Source organism: Melanerpes formicivorus, unplaced genomic scaffold (assembly GCF_026170545.1).
Source record: "Melanerpes formicivorus ecotype bairdi unplaced genomic scaffold, bMelFor1.0.p_v2 SCAF_2, whole genome shotgun sequence".
In the NCBI taxonomy this organism is placed as follows: domain Eukaryota; kingdom Metazoa; phylum Chordata; class Aves; order Piciformes; family Picidae; genus Melanerpes; species Melanerpes formicivorus.
This window is the reverse complement of record NW_027142354.1, coordinates 37,720,996-37,734,445: the sequence shown is the minus strand read 5'-3', so window position 1 is coordinate 37,734,445 and position 13,450 is coordinate 37,720,996. Positions and strand designations below refer to the sequence as shown.

The window sequence follows — 13,450 nt, the reverse complement described above, 5'->3', positions numbered from 1 at the left end:
CAGTTGCGGGCCCATCTGCATATCTGCAAGGTGCGCGGCAGGGAAGGGGCAAAACTTCGCCTGCCTTCCCTTCGCCGCTGAACTCCCTCCGGCTGGCAGCCCTGTTGGTTCTGGTCACTTGCAGAGGAGCGCCCTTTGCCCCGCGGCGGACTCTCCTCCTGCTGCCGCTAGGAGGCGCAGAGTGTGCAGTCAGTGGGAGCTGCCGTGTTTGGAAACAACGTGGCCGCAGCCCCATTGGGTGCTGCCTCCCAAACACTGCGAAGGGAGGGCGGTCGCTGCTGGTGGGAGGAGGTGCTCCCTGCTGTTGATGGCGGGCGGCGTTACATTATAGCGACACTGGCTTTCTGTTAAAAGCAGCTAATGTACGTGAAACTACTGCTAACCCTAATCGAGCGCCGCCTTCCCCAGGGGATGTGGCGGAGGAGACTAAGGCTTGGTGACGATGTTACCAGAGCTCAGGGGATGTGGTGTGCGGTAGGGAGGTCTTTTGTTGTTCCCCATTCTCCGGAGGGAGCTTAAGGTGTCTTCTAGGGTGGCTCTGCCCTCTGCAGCCTCTGTGCCGTTATGAAGTACCTCCTAACACCTTCAAAAACTTTTCTTCTCCCCAGTGCCGGAGGACCTAAGGTCCATGCCCCGCCCCTAAGTCCGTGAATTGCCAAAGGAGAACCCGGCGGGTACGACGTATGCCGAAGGAGAAGGTCGGGGGAGCGGCGGCGCCCTGTGTATTGCTTGCCGGGGCCGCCAGGCGGCGCCCCGTCCCTCGGACTCAAACTCCCGTCTGCCCGCGCGGAGGGAGCCCATGAGGGAGCGAGAGGAGCCCGCCAAGAGGCGTGTCGGAAGCTGTAGTTCTGAGCGGGGCCGCGGGGCCTGCTGGGAGTTGTAGGCTGGCGGCGGGCGGGACTCAGATTCCCGTGGCGCTGCGCGGCGGTTGCTGACGCTAGGGCCGGGCCGGGGCGGCGGGGCCGGGGCGGGGAGCCCGGGCAGGGAGCGGGCACCGCACCGGGGCGGCGGGGCCGCACCGGCCGCCATGGACTCACGGGTGTCGGAGCTGTTTGGGGGGTGCTGCCGGCCGGCAGTCTGTGGCGCGGGCGGTGCGCTGCGCGGGCGCGGAGGGGCCGCGCCCGGTGGTGGCGGCAGCGGCTCGAAAGCGAAGAAGAAGAATGGGCGGAGCCGGGGGGGCAAGGCCAACAACCCGCCGTACCTGCCGCCCGAGGTGAGCATCCTCCTCCCGGGCTAGCGGCCATCTCGCCCCGTCAGCCTCCAACGGGGTGCCCCCCGCGCCGGGGCCTGGCGCCGTGGAGCCCGCGCCGCTCCCGTCAGGGTCGGGCAGGGCCCGGGGGCTGGAAGGGGCGGAGGGATGGTCGCCACCGAGCGGCTCGGTGCGACGCGGAGCTGCCTCCCCGCGGCAGGCAAAGAAGCCGGGTTGGTCGCGGGTCAGACTGCATGCAGCCTCCGGAGAAGCTCGGCCAAGGGTCCCGGCGGTGCTGGTGCGGGGTCGTGCTCGGGTTGGACTCGCAGCCTTACGGACGGTTCTGCAGCCGCAGCCCCGAGAGCGACGTGTCCTCACCTCCGGGCTTCGACGTGGCAGCTCTTGTGCCCCGGTGCCAGCGAGCGAGCTGCGTGGTCCCCCTGAACCTGTCCGTTAATAGTATCGCGCTGCCTGGCGTCCGTCTGTAGGTGTTTTGTCGTCTGGGAACTGAATAGCTTCGGAAATGTAGCTTTGCTCATCTCGTAGTCCCTGTGCACATCTCTTGAGAGCCGATATGGTGGGTGTAAGTCCTTTTCCAGCTGCCAAACTCATAGACATTGCTCAGCAGGTTCTAGTGACTCCCTTCCCAGTTAATTAGGCAACTGTTTTCTTACATGGAGATGCAGATGGTACTGACAGAGTGTGAGGCACTTGCCTCTCGCAGCAGGAAAAATAGCATTGGTAGTAAGTGGGTGTGTGTGTTATTCAGGCAGTTGGCACTGCACTAATAGGACTGCCACTGTGGGGAGCTTTACACTGCCCCAGAATCGATTTCTTGGTCCCACTCAGTGAGCTCTCTGTAAAATATTTAAGAGCCTGTTGTGAGAGGGAGTGATTCCTCTACAAGGCAGGGCTGCAGCTCATTGCGAGAAGGGAAAACGGTGCTTTGCTACTGTTCATCTTCTCCATGTGCAGGATTGGCCCCTGCAGCCGCAGCTTAGTGTCCGCTCCTTTCAGCTGGAGGCGGGACAGCCCCCTGTGTGGTTTCAGCACAGCTTCCTGTCCCTGACTACCCCGTGCTGGATGTGGCCCGGCAAGTCTAGGCTTGTTCCTTTTCCAGTCTCAGCTGCCTTGAAGGAGACCCACCCCCTTTTTTAGACAACGGCACAGTACGTGTGTTTCTCAGAGCTGGAAAGGTGGTAGATGGTAGGAGAGAAAACCTTCCGCAAGTACTTTTTTCTGACTGCATAGCTGTGTTGCTCTAGAGCCGAGCTGACATTCGTAACTTCCTTCTATTGGCCTTTTGCCACCGTAAGCACAGCTGTGGTTAGGAGCTGAGCTAGAAGGCAAGGAAAGGGCTGTTACTTCTTCTGACATGCAAAACAATGTCCAGAGGAAAAGGAAGTGCTTACTGTTGGCAGCCACATTTAATCTGCCAGAATACTTGTTCCAGCCCTTTCTCAGTGGTCCTTAGGCCAAATCAGTGAGAAAATTGCTTCTGTATTTGCTATATGTTCTCTTTGGAAAGCTGGCACTGCTTGTGGTTGGAGTGAGCTTGTTGAGTATTTGGGCCTTTCTGTAACAGCCCAGTCTGGCTCCAGCCCTTTCTGTGAAAATTCTTCTGAAATTTGTGTACAGACAGTCCTGACTGGCTCTGGTTCTCAATAACTACCAGGCTAATGACCAGTTTGCAGTACTGCAAAGAAGTCAGTAGCTTGCTGCTTTATGTCTGTAATCTCTTGCAGAGAGAAGATGAGCAACGACATGAAAAGGAGTCAATGAAAAGCTAATCGAGTGAGGGAGGGTATCAGTGTGCAGGAGAGGAGGCAGCAACTCTTGTTCCCGGTCACCTGTTTCTGTGCACATTTTGTGGAGAGAAGCTGCTGGATAGAGTGGGAGTGGGATGCTGTAGGTGGGAAAAAAAACAAAAGCAAGTTCCAGTCGAGTGCAGGAATGAATGGCAGAGGAGCCTGTGACCTAACACACTGTATTTCTGCCACTTTCCCTCTCTCTGAAACTGTCAGCACGAGCTGCAGGGTATCTGAACAGCTGATGCCTGTAGATGTCCTTGCTGAAACAGCATCTAACCTTTCTGTCTTGTTTTGTTCTTTGACCAGGCAGAAGATGGGAACATTGAGTACAAGGTGAGCAGTTTTTGAGGTTGCAGAAGGAGGCCTTCCTCCCCGAAGATTATGTTGCAGTGAGTAACTTCAGCAAAGACAGCATACGAGAAAGATGTTGAAGGAAGAGACAGAAAAGTGGACACAGTACTGACAAACTATCAGTCAACTCTTGCGTGTCTGTGCCTGGCAGCACCCAGTATGCTGAGCTGAGAGAATTTGATCTCAGAATTCATTGTTAGGAATGTGTTTTAGGATATGAGACCCACTGTGTTGTTTTTCCTGAAATCTTCCTTTTGTGGGAGCTAAAGGTGTCCCTGATAATAATCTGTTGCTTTCTCGTGGCTCTTCTGCCGCTTGGCTCCTGTGTCAGAGATAGGCGCCGCAGTGCTGTCTTTACCCCCACAGCAGGCGGGGTACGGATCCCTTTGGCGAGATGCAGGAAATTTTGTCTAACATATGGGTGCACCTCTTTGAAACCCTTTTTAACCTGTCCTTTGGCTTCTGTGGAGACACTAGCATGGGCTGTGTTCTCTAGATGTGGGTCAGAGTTAGGGGCATTGTGTCATGTTAGGCGGGGGAGTTGCTGGCGTGGGCAATGGGATTTCCTCTGCATCCAGGCTGTGACTAACTACCCCTCCATTAAACAGCTGAAGCTAGTGAACCCCTCGCAATATCGCTTCGAGCACCTGGTGACACAGATGAAGTGGCGACTACAGGAAGGCCGAGGTGAGGCTGTCTATCAGATCGGTGTGGAGGACAATGGGCTGCTGGTGGGCCTCTCGGAGGAGGAGATGCGTGCCTCGCTCAAGACGCTGCGCCGCATGGCAGAGAAGTACGTGTGCCTTTTCATCTGCGGGAGCCGCAGGCATAAACGGGTTCCCATAGAGAGGCTCAGCCTCGGGAGTCCCCTGAGGAGTCAGGGGCTCTGTTCTGCAAAATCCCTGTGTGGTTGACATTCCCTCTTCATGAGGTTCTGGAAATAAGAAAGGCTTTTGGCTAGAAGCTTGAGGCTCCTTTCCTGCTGTCCCCAACTTTCATCCCATTCACTTTGGCAGCTGTGATTCTAGAAGTGCAACAGCTGTTGAGTACAATTGTGTCTCACTCCTCCTTTCCATGTTTGTGGCAGGGTTGGGGCTGACATTACAGTGCTGAGAGAGAGGGAAGTTGATTACGACAGTGATGTTCCAAGGAAGATAACAGAGGTCCTTGTCCGAAAGGTGCCTGACAACCAGCAGGTAAGGACCTGCAACTTGGCTTTCCTCTCCTGCTGGAGACTTAAAGGTTTCATACAAGCAGCTTCCTTTTGGGATGGGAGCCCAGACTGTAGAGGCACTTTGTCATAGATTCACTCATGGCAGATGTTTTAAAGAGCTGCCAGAGGGAGGTTTGAGGATAATGCTTTTAATCTCCAAGATTGTGGTTGAGGTAGTTACCAGTAGGGGAGATTGCTTGGATCAGAGGTTGCAAATGATTTCACTTCTGTGGCAACAGTTCTCCTGCAGGCTGGTGTGCAAACAAGAAAGGATTTAGAGTTCCTGCTGCAGCAAATTACCTTTTTTTGTGATAACAAAGCCTGATGTGTCACATCATAACTCTAGCAAGTGTATCACCACTCCTGGGCAGTGGTTTCCTGGGAGCAAGAGCAGAGTCTAGGCAAGATTACACATCACAATGCCCATCATGGAGGGAAGGTCACTGAGGCACGTCTCCGCTGCCATGCAGCATTCATGTACACCCAGCACAGCAGTGGTTAAGTTTAATGATTTCCCCGTTCTTGCAGTTCTTAGACCTTCGAGTAGCTGTGCTGGGGAATGTGGACTCAGGGAAGTCAACCCTGTTGGGTGTCCTAACACAAGGAGAGCTGGACAATGGGCGGGGCAGAGCACGACTCAACCTTTTCCGGCATCTTCATGAAATCCAGTCAGGAAGAACATCGAGCATCAGCTTTGAGATCCTTGGCTTCAACAGCAAAGGAGAGGTGAGAGACTGGGCTGCTGAGCTCACAAAGCTGGAGGAGAGTAGGACTACCCTTCTGTTACAACTATTAGTGGGACATGAGGCAAGGGAGGTGGCACAGCTCTGTGTCCCTTTAGATGAACCTGAGTGCTGCTTGTCCAGTGCAATAGCTGTCATTTCTTGCACCCATGGTGAATGATCTCTCCTCACTACTTGACAGATAAGAGCTGTTTTTTCTTCGCTTCCCTGCTGGAGAGCCTTCTCTCATTGACTCCTTATATTCTTCAGGTGGTAAATTACAGTGACTCCCGAACAGCAGAAGAGATCTGTGAGAGTTCTTCCAAAATGATCACTTTCATTGATTTGGCTGGCCACCACAAGTATCTGAAAACAACCATCTTTGGCCTCACCAGCTATTGCCCAGACTTTGCTATGCTGGTGGTTAGTGCCAACACTGGCATTGGTGAGTGTTGCCCTGACTGCATGACAGCATGATGTGTAATTACCATGACAGCAGGGTGTGAAGAGAAATGGAGACTGGTGGAAGTGGGTCCTTGTTAGCTAGGAAAGATTGTCAGAAAAAAATACTAGTCTGGAAGCCTCTACTGATTTCCTGTAAGCCAGTGCCTTTGAGTGCTGGGATCTTCTTATCAGCTGTAGACCTCATTAAACTGTACAGTGGACAGAGAGGCTTTGTTTGAAATTTGAGGCTGTTTGTCAGAAAAGAAAAAAAACCTTTGACACATTCTTAGAGGTGCTGAATCCTGAAGCCTTGTAAAAAGGCAGCTGGAGTTGTCCCACATCTTTCCTTGACATTTTTATGGCTGTTTTCTGGTATACTCTAGCTCAAGAATGAAAACTGCTGCCTCTTTCTGAAGCAAACAGATTGGTCACCAAAATCTTTGGTGATTTTTGTTTTTCTGGACTGTTTTTTTTAAAGAATAATTTTGCTTTTTTATTGCCTGATAAACAAAGCAGTTAGGGTGAAACCTATAGAGTGGGCTTGTGGGAAAGCCAGGAGACATAGCTGTCACATAAACAACAGTGGTGACTGGCACTGCACCTACACTCTCCCTTGTCTCCCACAGCAGGCACAACACGAGAGCACTTGGGCTTGGCCATGGCCCTCAAGGTCCCCTTCTTCATTGTTATAAGCAAAGTTGACTTGTGTTCGAAAGCCACCGTGGAAAGGACAGTGAAGCAGCTGGAGCGAATCCTGAAGCAGCCAGGCTGCAACAAGCTTCCCCTGCTTGTGAACTCCGATGATGATGCTGTTACAGCAGCACAACAGTTTGCACAGTCTCCCAAGTAAGGGATGATTTCTTCTTTTGGCTGGGAGCAGGCAGTTCAGACTGGGTTGCTGTGTGGAGCTGGGGAAGGGGAGGCAACTTGCATCTTGAATATCTTGTCTCCTCATCACATTTCCTACATTTGCATTCTCCACGAAGGCATTTTCCTCTCCCAGGCCTCTCTTTGGGCTATGGGAGGAGCCAGTGCCTGAAGCCACACTGGAGTTACTTCTCCATGACAGAAGTGTGGGTTGGCAGGGGATTGGTACTTTGACCAACCATGGAGGCAGGGGTTACTGCCAAAGCCGTATCTCTGTAGTCCCTGCCTTCTTGCCGGACTCGGCAGATTCATAATCTCGGCCACCTTCTGCAGCTGTGCTTTGGCTGCCTTCTTATTCTTGTTTCTTTGTGTCTGACAGCATCACCCCAATCTTCACACTGTCCAGCGTTTCGGGGGAGAACCTGGATCTCTTAAAAGTCTTCCTCAACGTCCTTCCTCCACTTACCAACAGTAAAGAGCAGGAAGAACTAATGCAGCAACTCACAGAGTTTCAGGTGTGTAAGCACAATGCTGTGACATGGCAAACATCTGGGGACTCTGGACACCCTGAGAAGGGGACGTGGTGAACTGCTGGATTATCTGGAGACATAAAAGTAAAGAATGGACTCAGTCCTCAAAGAAAGCCTGTTAGGCTGAGCTCTATCCTCTCACAGGGGTAAGGTTGTGTCTCTGGTTGCTACTTAAAAGGCAGAGGTTCCTCTAACAGGAAGATAGTGGGGGCTGATGAAAGCTCGGAGATGACGTGTGATGACCAGCAGAGAGCTTACCTCCACACAGGGGGTGGGCATCTTATTCTCATTCTGGAGTGCTGTTTCACACCTGTCTGAGCAGCTTATTCTTGTTGCCTTGCTGCAGGTAGATGAAATTTATACTGTGCCAGAGGTGGGGACAGTTGTGGGAGGAACTCTGTCAAGGTAAGTGAGACCAGGCAGACAAGTGTGGGTGTGAATGGTTGCTGGAATTTCCACAGGGTTAGAGTCACCCTCTGCAAATGGAAGCAGTGTGAGGCTCAGTCCTGACTGCTGCCAGATGGCTGAACCAAGTGAGGATAAAACCCTGTAGGGTGTTGGGAGCAGACCACTGGACATGTCCAAGCAGACAGTCTGCTGTGAAGATGCTGGGGTAGGAATGGGCCTTGTGGCATGCTGGGACCCTGACCTGGCAGAGGTTAGCAATGATCCCAAGGCATTGCCTTCCTCCTTACGCAGAGAGAAGAAATGTAGAGGGCATGTCTTCTGATCCAAGTAGAGGATAACTGCATACTACCCTATGAGAAGGCAGCTGTCCTTTAGTGTTGGGGAGTGACCAGAGCAGTTCCATGCAGAACAGGCATCAAAGGCAGGCTCTCCACCAGAAACAATGCAGTGTGGAAGGGCACTGGGGACAGAATGTTGGAGGGATACCTGGTATTTTTAGGAGTCATAGTGTGGATTTGCTCCTACTGTAGGAAATCCCAGCTCCCACCAGCTTTGCATACCTGTTAGTTGGTTACAGGTAAGAGCCCCAGGACACTCACCTCCATGGCCCTGGGAAGTTTGTGCAGATCGATCCTGGAGGGTGAAATTTCTTCCTTGTCTCCTGATGAACTCTGTCCTGTTGTTCTGCCCTGGACAGTGGGATCTGTCGAGAAGGGGAGAATCTCGTCGTCGGTCCCACTGATGATGGGAAGTTCCTGCGGCTGAAAGTGTGCAGCATCCAGCGCAACCGCTCTGCCTGCCGCGTGCTGCGGGCCGGGCAGGCAGCCACCCTGGCCCTGGGACCCTTCGACCGCTCCCTGCTGCGCAAGGTCAGTCCTGCTTTCACCAGTTTCCTCACTGGTCCACTGAGCAGGGCTGGAGGCTTCCCTCCCATTAGTAGGGTGGGAGTGAAATGCTTGCAGGACACTTGCTGGAAAGGAAGGAATTGGCCAGGCTATGAGGTGGGATGAGTACAAGGCTGAGAAAGGGGTGCAAGACCAAGTCACAAAGTGGTGATATGTTCATGATTCTGAGGTCTGTTCAGAAGCAAAGAAACTGCCCCTAACTGATCTGAACTTTGGGTTGTTGCGCAGGGCATGGTCATGGTGAGCCCAGAAATGAACCCCACCATCTGCTCAGTGTTTGAAGCCGAGATAGTGCTGCTGTTCCATGCTACAACTTTCCGGAAGGGGTTCCAGGTGACGGTGCACGTGGGGAATGTGCGACAGACTGCTATCGTGGAGAAGATCCATGGAAAGGTAGGCATGGGAGGAAAGGGGAGAAAGGTGGACTTTCCTGTGGGGTTTGTTGGGATTCCACCATGCCCTCATGTAAAGCTAGGGGGTACTGGTATCTTGAGTAGCTGTGTCCCTTCCTAGAAATACACCCCACCCCTTTATCCTGCCTATTCAGTTGCTCATCCTTCCAGCATGTTAAAGAATTCCTCCCTCACAAAACAAGCACCATGATGGACTACAGCAAGACTGGAAAGGGAGGTGAACTCTTCAGTCTCCAGAGCTTGTGTCTTTCTGTCTCCCCTTAGGCATGCAAAAATGGGAAGGGCTTGAGCCATGCAGTCTTGGGGAGGCTGCCTGCTAATTTTTCTTGTCTTCTTAGCATCTATCTTCTGCATGCATCCTTATGGCAGCCGGGTGTAAGCAATCCCCTTTCTCTTCTCAGGACAAGCTGCGGACAGGGGAGAAGGCAGTCGTCCGTTTCAGGTTCATCAAGCATCCTGAATACTTGAAGATTGGAGCCAAGCTGCTTTTCCGTGAAGGAGTCACCAAAGGCATTGGGCATGTCACTGATCTCCAAGCCATTACTGCCAAAGAAAATGGTCTGGAGGAGTCCCTGGGGCCTGGACAGCTGAGCTTCTGACTAACGCTCGGTCGGATAGATCTCCACTCACCAGCAACAGGGGAGAAGGATGGAAGCTCTTGTGGCTCTCTGAACAGTGCCTGGAGCTGCTGCTGTCCTGTTATAGCATGAGTTTCCCTCCTCTGCACTGTAAGATGGAGCCTGGGAGAGTTTCTTGCATCCAGTGCCATACATGGGGCAAGTTAAGCATGTTCTCCACGTCGCCTGCAGCTTTCGTTACCCTGCTCTCATTCAGAATATATTTGAGGCACTTAGAAGACCTGAGCAGGCAGGTTGTGGCTTTGTTTTGAAAATTATTGGTTGGGAGGAGCAGAACTCTTGAAGACTAGCATTGAAGGGGATGTTTTTCCATCTCTGACACAAGATCTAGTCACATTTCTGCTCTCTGAGCACTGGGTTGTTAACAGTTCTCTCTTGAGTCATCCCTCTGGGCAGGGGATGGAAGAGGCCCTGCTACCCACAGCAGGGGCTTGGCTGAATCTCTCAAAATTCATTCAGGACACTTTTTAACCATTTTAATCTTGGTTGGCTTTAATCTGCTGTGTCCATTTGTGTATTGGTTTTGTATTACTCCTATCCAAGTGTGTTATTGTTGAGCAAGTGTCCTGTGTCCCACTCACCTGTGCATGCTCCTTCAGCATTCCACTTTATGACTTCTGGGAAGCTGCAGCTCCTCTAAGAGGCACAGCCTTCCAAAGTAATGCTATGAAGGCAGAGCTTGCACTTGGATCTCTTCCTCACAGCAGCTGGCCAGGAGGCCATTCTTTGGAGTTGAGTGGGGCCTGGGTCTGTGCTGGCATGTGCAGGTTGTTTCTATGAATGTTTGGCTGCAGGTGTTACTTGCAGGCAGGAGTGGTTTGCCGTGGGCTCCCTGGTGTGGCTATGCCAGGGCCTAGCCTAGCTTGCTCCTCGCATGCTTGCCTTAATGTGTGAGGAGGACAGACTCTGTTACTAAAGCAGAACCAGATGAGTTCTATTGTTTCGATGTGATTTGACAGTGGCATGATGTTTATTTCTTTTTCTTCTCAAGACAGGCTTGGTTTCTTTCCCTTGCCACTGGGGTTTGTTGTCAGAGGAAAGCTGGTGTTGCCAGCAAGGGCTCTGTGCACAGAGTGGAGCACTTTTGTCTCCCACTCACTGTCACGCAGCTTCCCTGTGTGACTGTGGTGCTGCAGGGGCTGTACAGCTGTACATAAGCTTTTGGGTTTAATCGTTGACTGTTAGACCAAAAGTGTCAGCTGCGAGCAACAGGCCTTCAGCCAGCTCTGGCACATAGTATGGTGGCCTGTCAGTCCTGACCAACGTGAAGGGCGACGGCCTGTGATAGCACTTAGACACCCAAACATCCCTTCTGTGCTCAGAGCGAGTTCTGCTTCTGGGCTCCTGGCACAGGCAGTGCCTGCAGCACCGAGGCCTGTGCTGATCTGTGGCCGTCATAAAGTGGTGCTGCCCACTGGGCCAGGCTCTAGCAGGTGGGGAGGTGGTGGCCATGCTGAGGTGTGGGGAAGCTGATGGCATGGTGGTATTAGTGAAGGGATTCAGAGCCAGCTCAACAGTGATTTGTCCCTTGTGGGGAGCACTGACCTAGCTGAAAATCTGCTGCTTCCCCATCAGCCCAGCAGTGAGACAGCAGCTTCTGGCTCAGGGTCACTGCCCTCTTTCTTCCCATCCTGTCAGCAGTCTGGGTGTTATGGTGACACGATCTTTCACCCGTCCCTGCAAGGACAGACCCAACTGCCAGCAGGCTCTTCCCTTTGGTTCTAGTGGGTCACAAAGAAAGCTGCCTGGGGGATGGAGGGGACACCAGCTGTTTGCAGTAGCCCTGATGTTTTCTGCCCCAAAGCGGGCATAGGGTGCTGTGACCTTCTCTGAAATGGCTGAGGGCTGGTCTCACCCCATCCCTGCCATCTGTGGCATGACTGTTCTTGGTGCCATGCTCATCATAATTGCCGTTGTGTCGTCTGGAATTTTTCTAATGCTGGGGCTTGTTGCTGTTGCCCAAGCATCTATATATAAATGTACAGAATAAAGATGTTTTATTGAGCTTGCTGGCTGAATTGTACAACGAGCAAGGGTGGAGCTGGGCTCCTGCTCTGTGCCCTTGGAGCCGAGTCATGGTTGGTGGTGGCTGCCCTTCACTCCTTTCCAAGCTTCCTGCAGTCAGCCCTATAAATACCACCCTGCAGCCTGGAAGGAACGCATGCACGCGCGCTGCTGTTTACAGCCGTACTCTCCCAGCTTATCTGAGCAAGCCTGGGTGTGCAGCCCGGGGTGACAGGCAGCCACGTCACCCTGCGCACAGCGCTTGGGGCTGCCGTGGGCGGAACAGGCTCTGTCGGGTGCTTCCTCACAGCCGCAAATTGCCCCAGAGCCTAATTAAAGAGATGCTTTCTAGGGCATGCATCTAACCCGGGGTTTGGGTTTTAAAAGAGCTTTGACCTTACCAAGGGGTTTGTGACTGCCTGTCTACGTGAGGACAGGTTGTACCCTTGGGACAAGCAGAGGATCCCCCCGTGGAGGTGACTTGTGTCACTGAAGGCATTTGCCTGTTTCTCAGCTTGTTTTTTATGTATCGGGCACCTGCTGAGTCCAGCCCTGCTAGACACTGAGGAAATGAGACGTGCTGCTGTCACAGGAGTGTGAGGCAATCCTGTCAGACTGGTTGCTACTTCTCTTTACATCAGGACTTTGGAGAACTTGTCACCTTGCAATGTAAGGACTGTCATTAATGGGAGTGACTATAATTCCTTCCTCTGATGATTACTAGCAGAGCTGCACGCACCAGAATGAGCTTCTTGTGCTTCCTGAAATCTTGAAACAACCATGAAGTAGTAGACCTCCACAGACAGCAGCATAGCAGCTTCCCAGTACAGGCTGGCTGCTGAAAGGAGAGCAGCTCAACAGCTGCAAATAGGATGGTGCAGTTCAGAAATGAAAGAGAAACTGCACATGCAAATACAGCTGTACTTTGCATCAGAATCTGCTGCCTGAAAGGCTCTCTGCCCCCTGCTCAGGGAGGGGAAGCCTGCAGCTGATGAAACTCTCTGCAAAGCATTTCCAAACTCCACCCAGTGCTGCCTTGACGTGGCATGTCCTTTCCCACTGCCTCAAGAGCCAAGTTCAAATTATTGGTGGCAGGACTTCTGCAAGAGGCCAGCAGGCTCCAGGCAGCTAGCAGTGTAGCAGTGAGCCTTGCCAAGCATATGAGGCCAGGCCCATTTCTTGCCCTGGAGCCACTCAGTTTCTCAGTTCCTATTTGCCCCCTCCATGATATTCTGCTTTGTTGGCTCTGTTGCAATTTGTGGAGTGCTGGGGCAGCCACCTAATGTGAACTGTGACCCAGGGAGCCAAACAAGTCATCGGTCAGGGCACAAACAAAACAGATACCTGTCATAAATGTGCATGTACTATCACCCAGTGTCTGGGAAGGAGGAAAAAGGTGGTTCCATACTACTTCTGTGACAGAAATTTTTCAGAGGGCTGTGTCTCTCTGGCATGTTTACCATCCCTCCACAGGAGCTCTAGCAATAGACTGTGTCAATAGCAATTATCAGGAACTAGTGCTCAGATTTCAAAGTGCCCAGTGAAAGGTATGCCTGCACAGCTCCAGCTTTCTCACATCTTATTTGACAGGAGCAGTCTGTCTTGTGTGTTCCACTGCTGGTGATGAGCATCATGCAATACACTGCTACAGAGGTTATCTGCCAAACTATTGCCTGTAACAAAAATCCTGACTGAAGAAGTAAAAAAATCACCGTCTGCCACAGGGGGAAGGAACCACAACCCTAAGCTACCATCTGTGTTACACGGTAAAGGGAAGGCCTGCAACTACAGCCAGAAAAGAACCAGGCTTCATACTAAGTGACAGGATAGAGGTTCATGCCTAAGCTTTGCTGGAGGCTCTCTGGGGTAAGCCACTGTGCTTACAGTGACTGTGTTCACAGTGGAATTACTGAGCACTGATGCAATGGAAATCCCCATGGCAGGAGGTGTAGGTG

At 52.3% G+C, this 13,450-nt stretch overlaps 1 protein-coding gene across 2 annotated transcripts; it reads left to right on the top strand.

The window, feature by feature from the left end:
• The first annotated feature begins 929 nt into the window (after positions 1–929).
• Positions 930–11,496, top strand: GTPBP2 (GTP binding protein 2). Of its 2 annotated transcripts, none has more exons than XM_068157016.1 (12): positions 930–1,213; positions 3,307–3,333; positions 3,960–4,144; positions 4,439–4,547; positions 5,093–5,290; positions 5,557–5,731; positions 6,357–6,576; positions 6,977–7,112; positions 7,474–7,532; positions 8,233–8,404; positions 8,669–8,833; positions 9,255–11,496. In XM_068157016.1, exons 1-12 carry the CDS (start codon positions 1,028–1,030, stop codon positions 9,450–9,452), a joined length of 1,830 nt encoding a protein of 609 aa, XP_068013117.1. In that variant the 5' UTR covers positions 930–1,027; the 3' UTR covers positions 9,453–11,496. The 2 variants fall into 2 exon arrangements, with proteins under 2 accessions (XP_068013117.1, XP_068013109.1); XM_068157008.1 differs by lacking the exon at positions 930–1,213 and adding an exon at positions 1,414–1,766.
• The last annotated feature ends 1,954 nt before the right edge of the window (positions 11,497–13,450 follow it).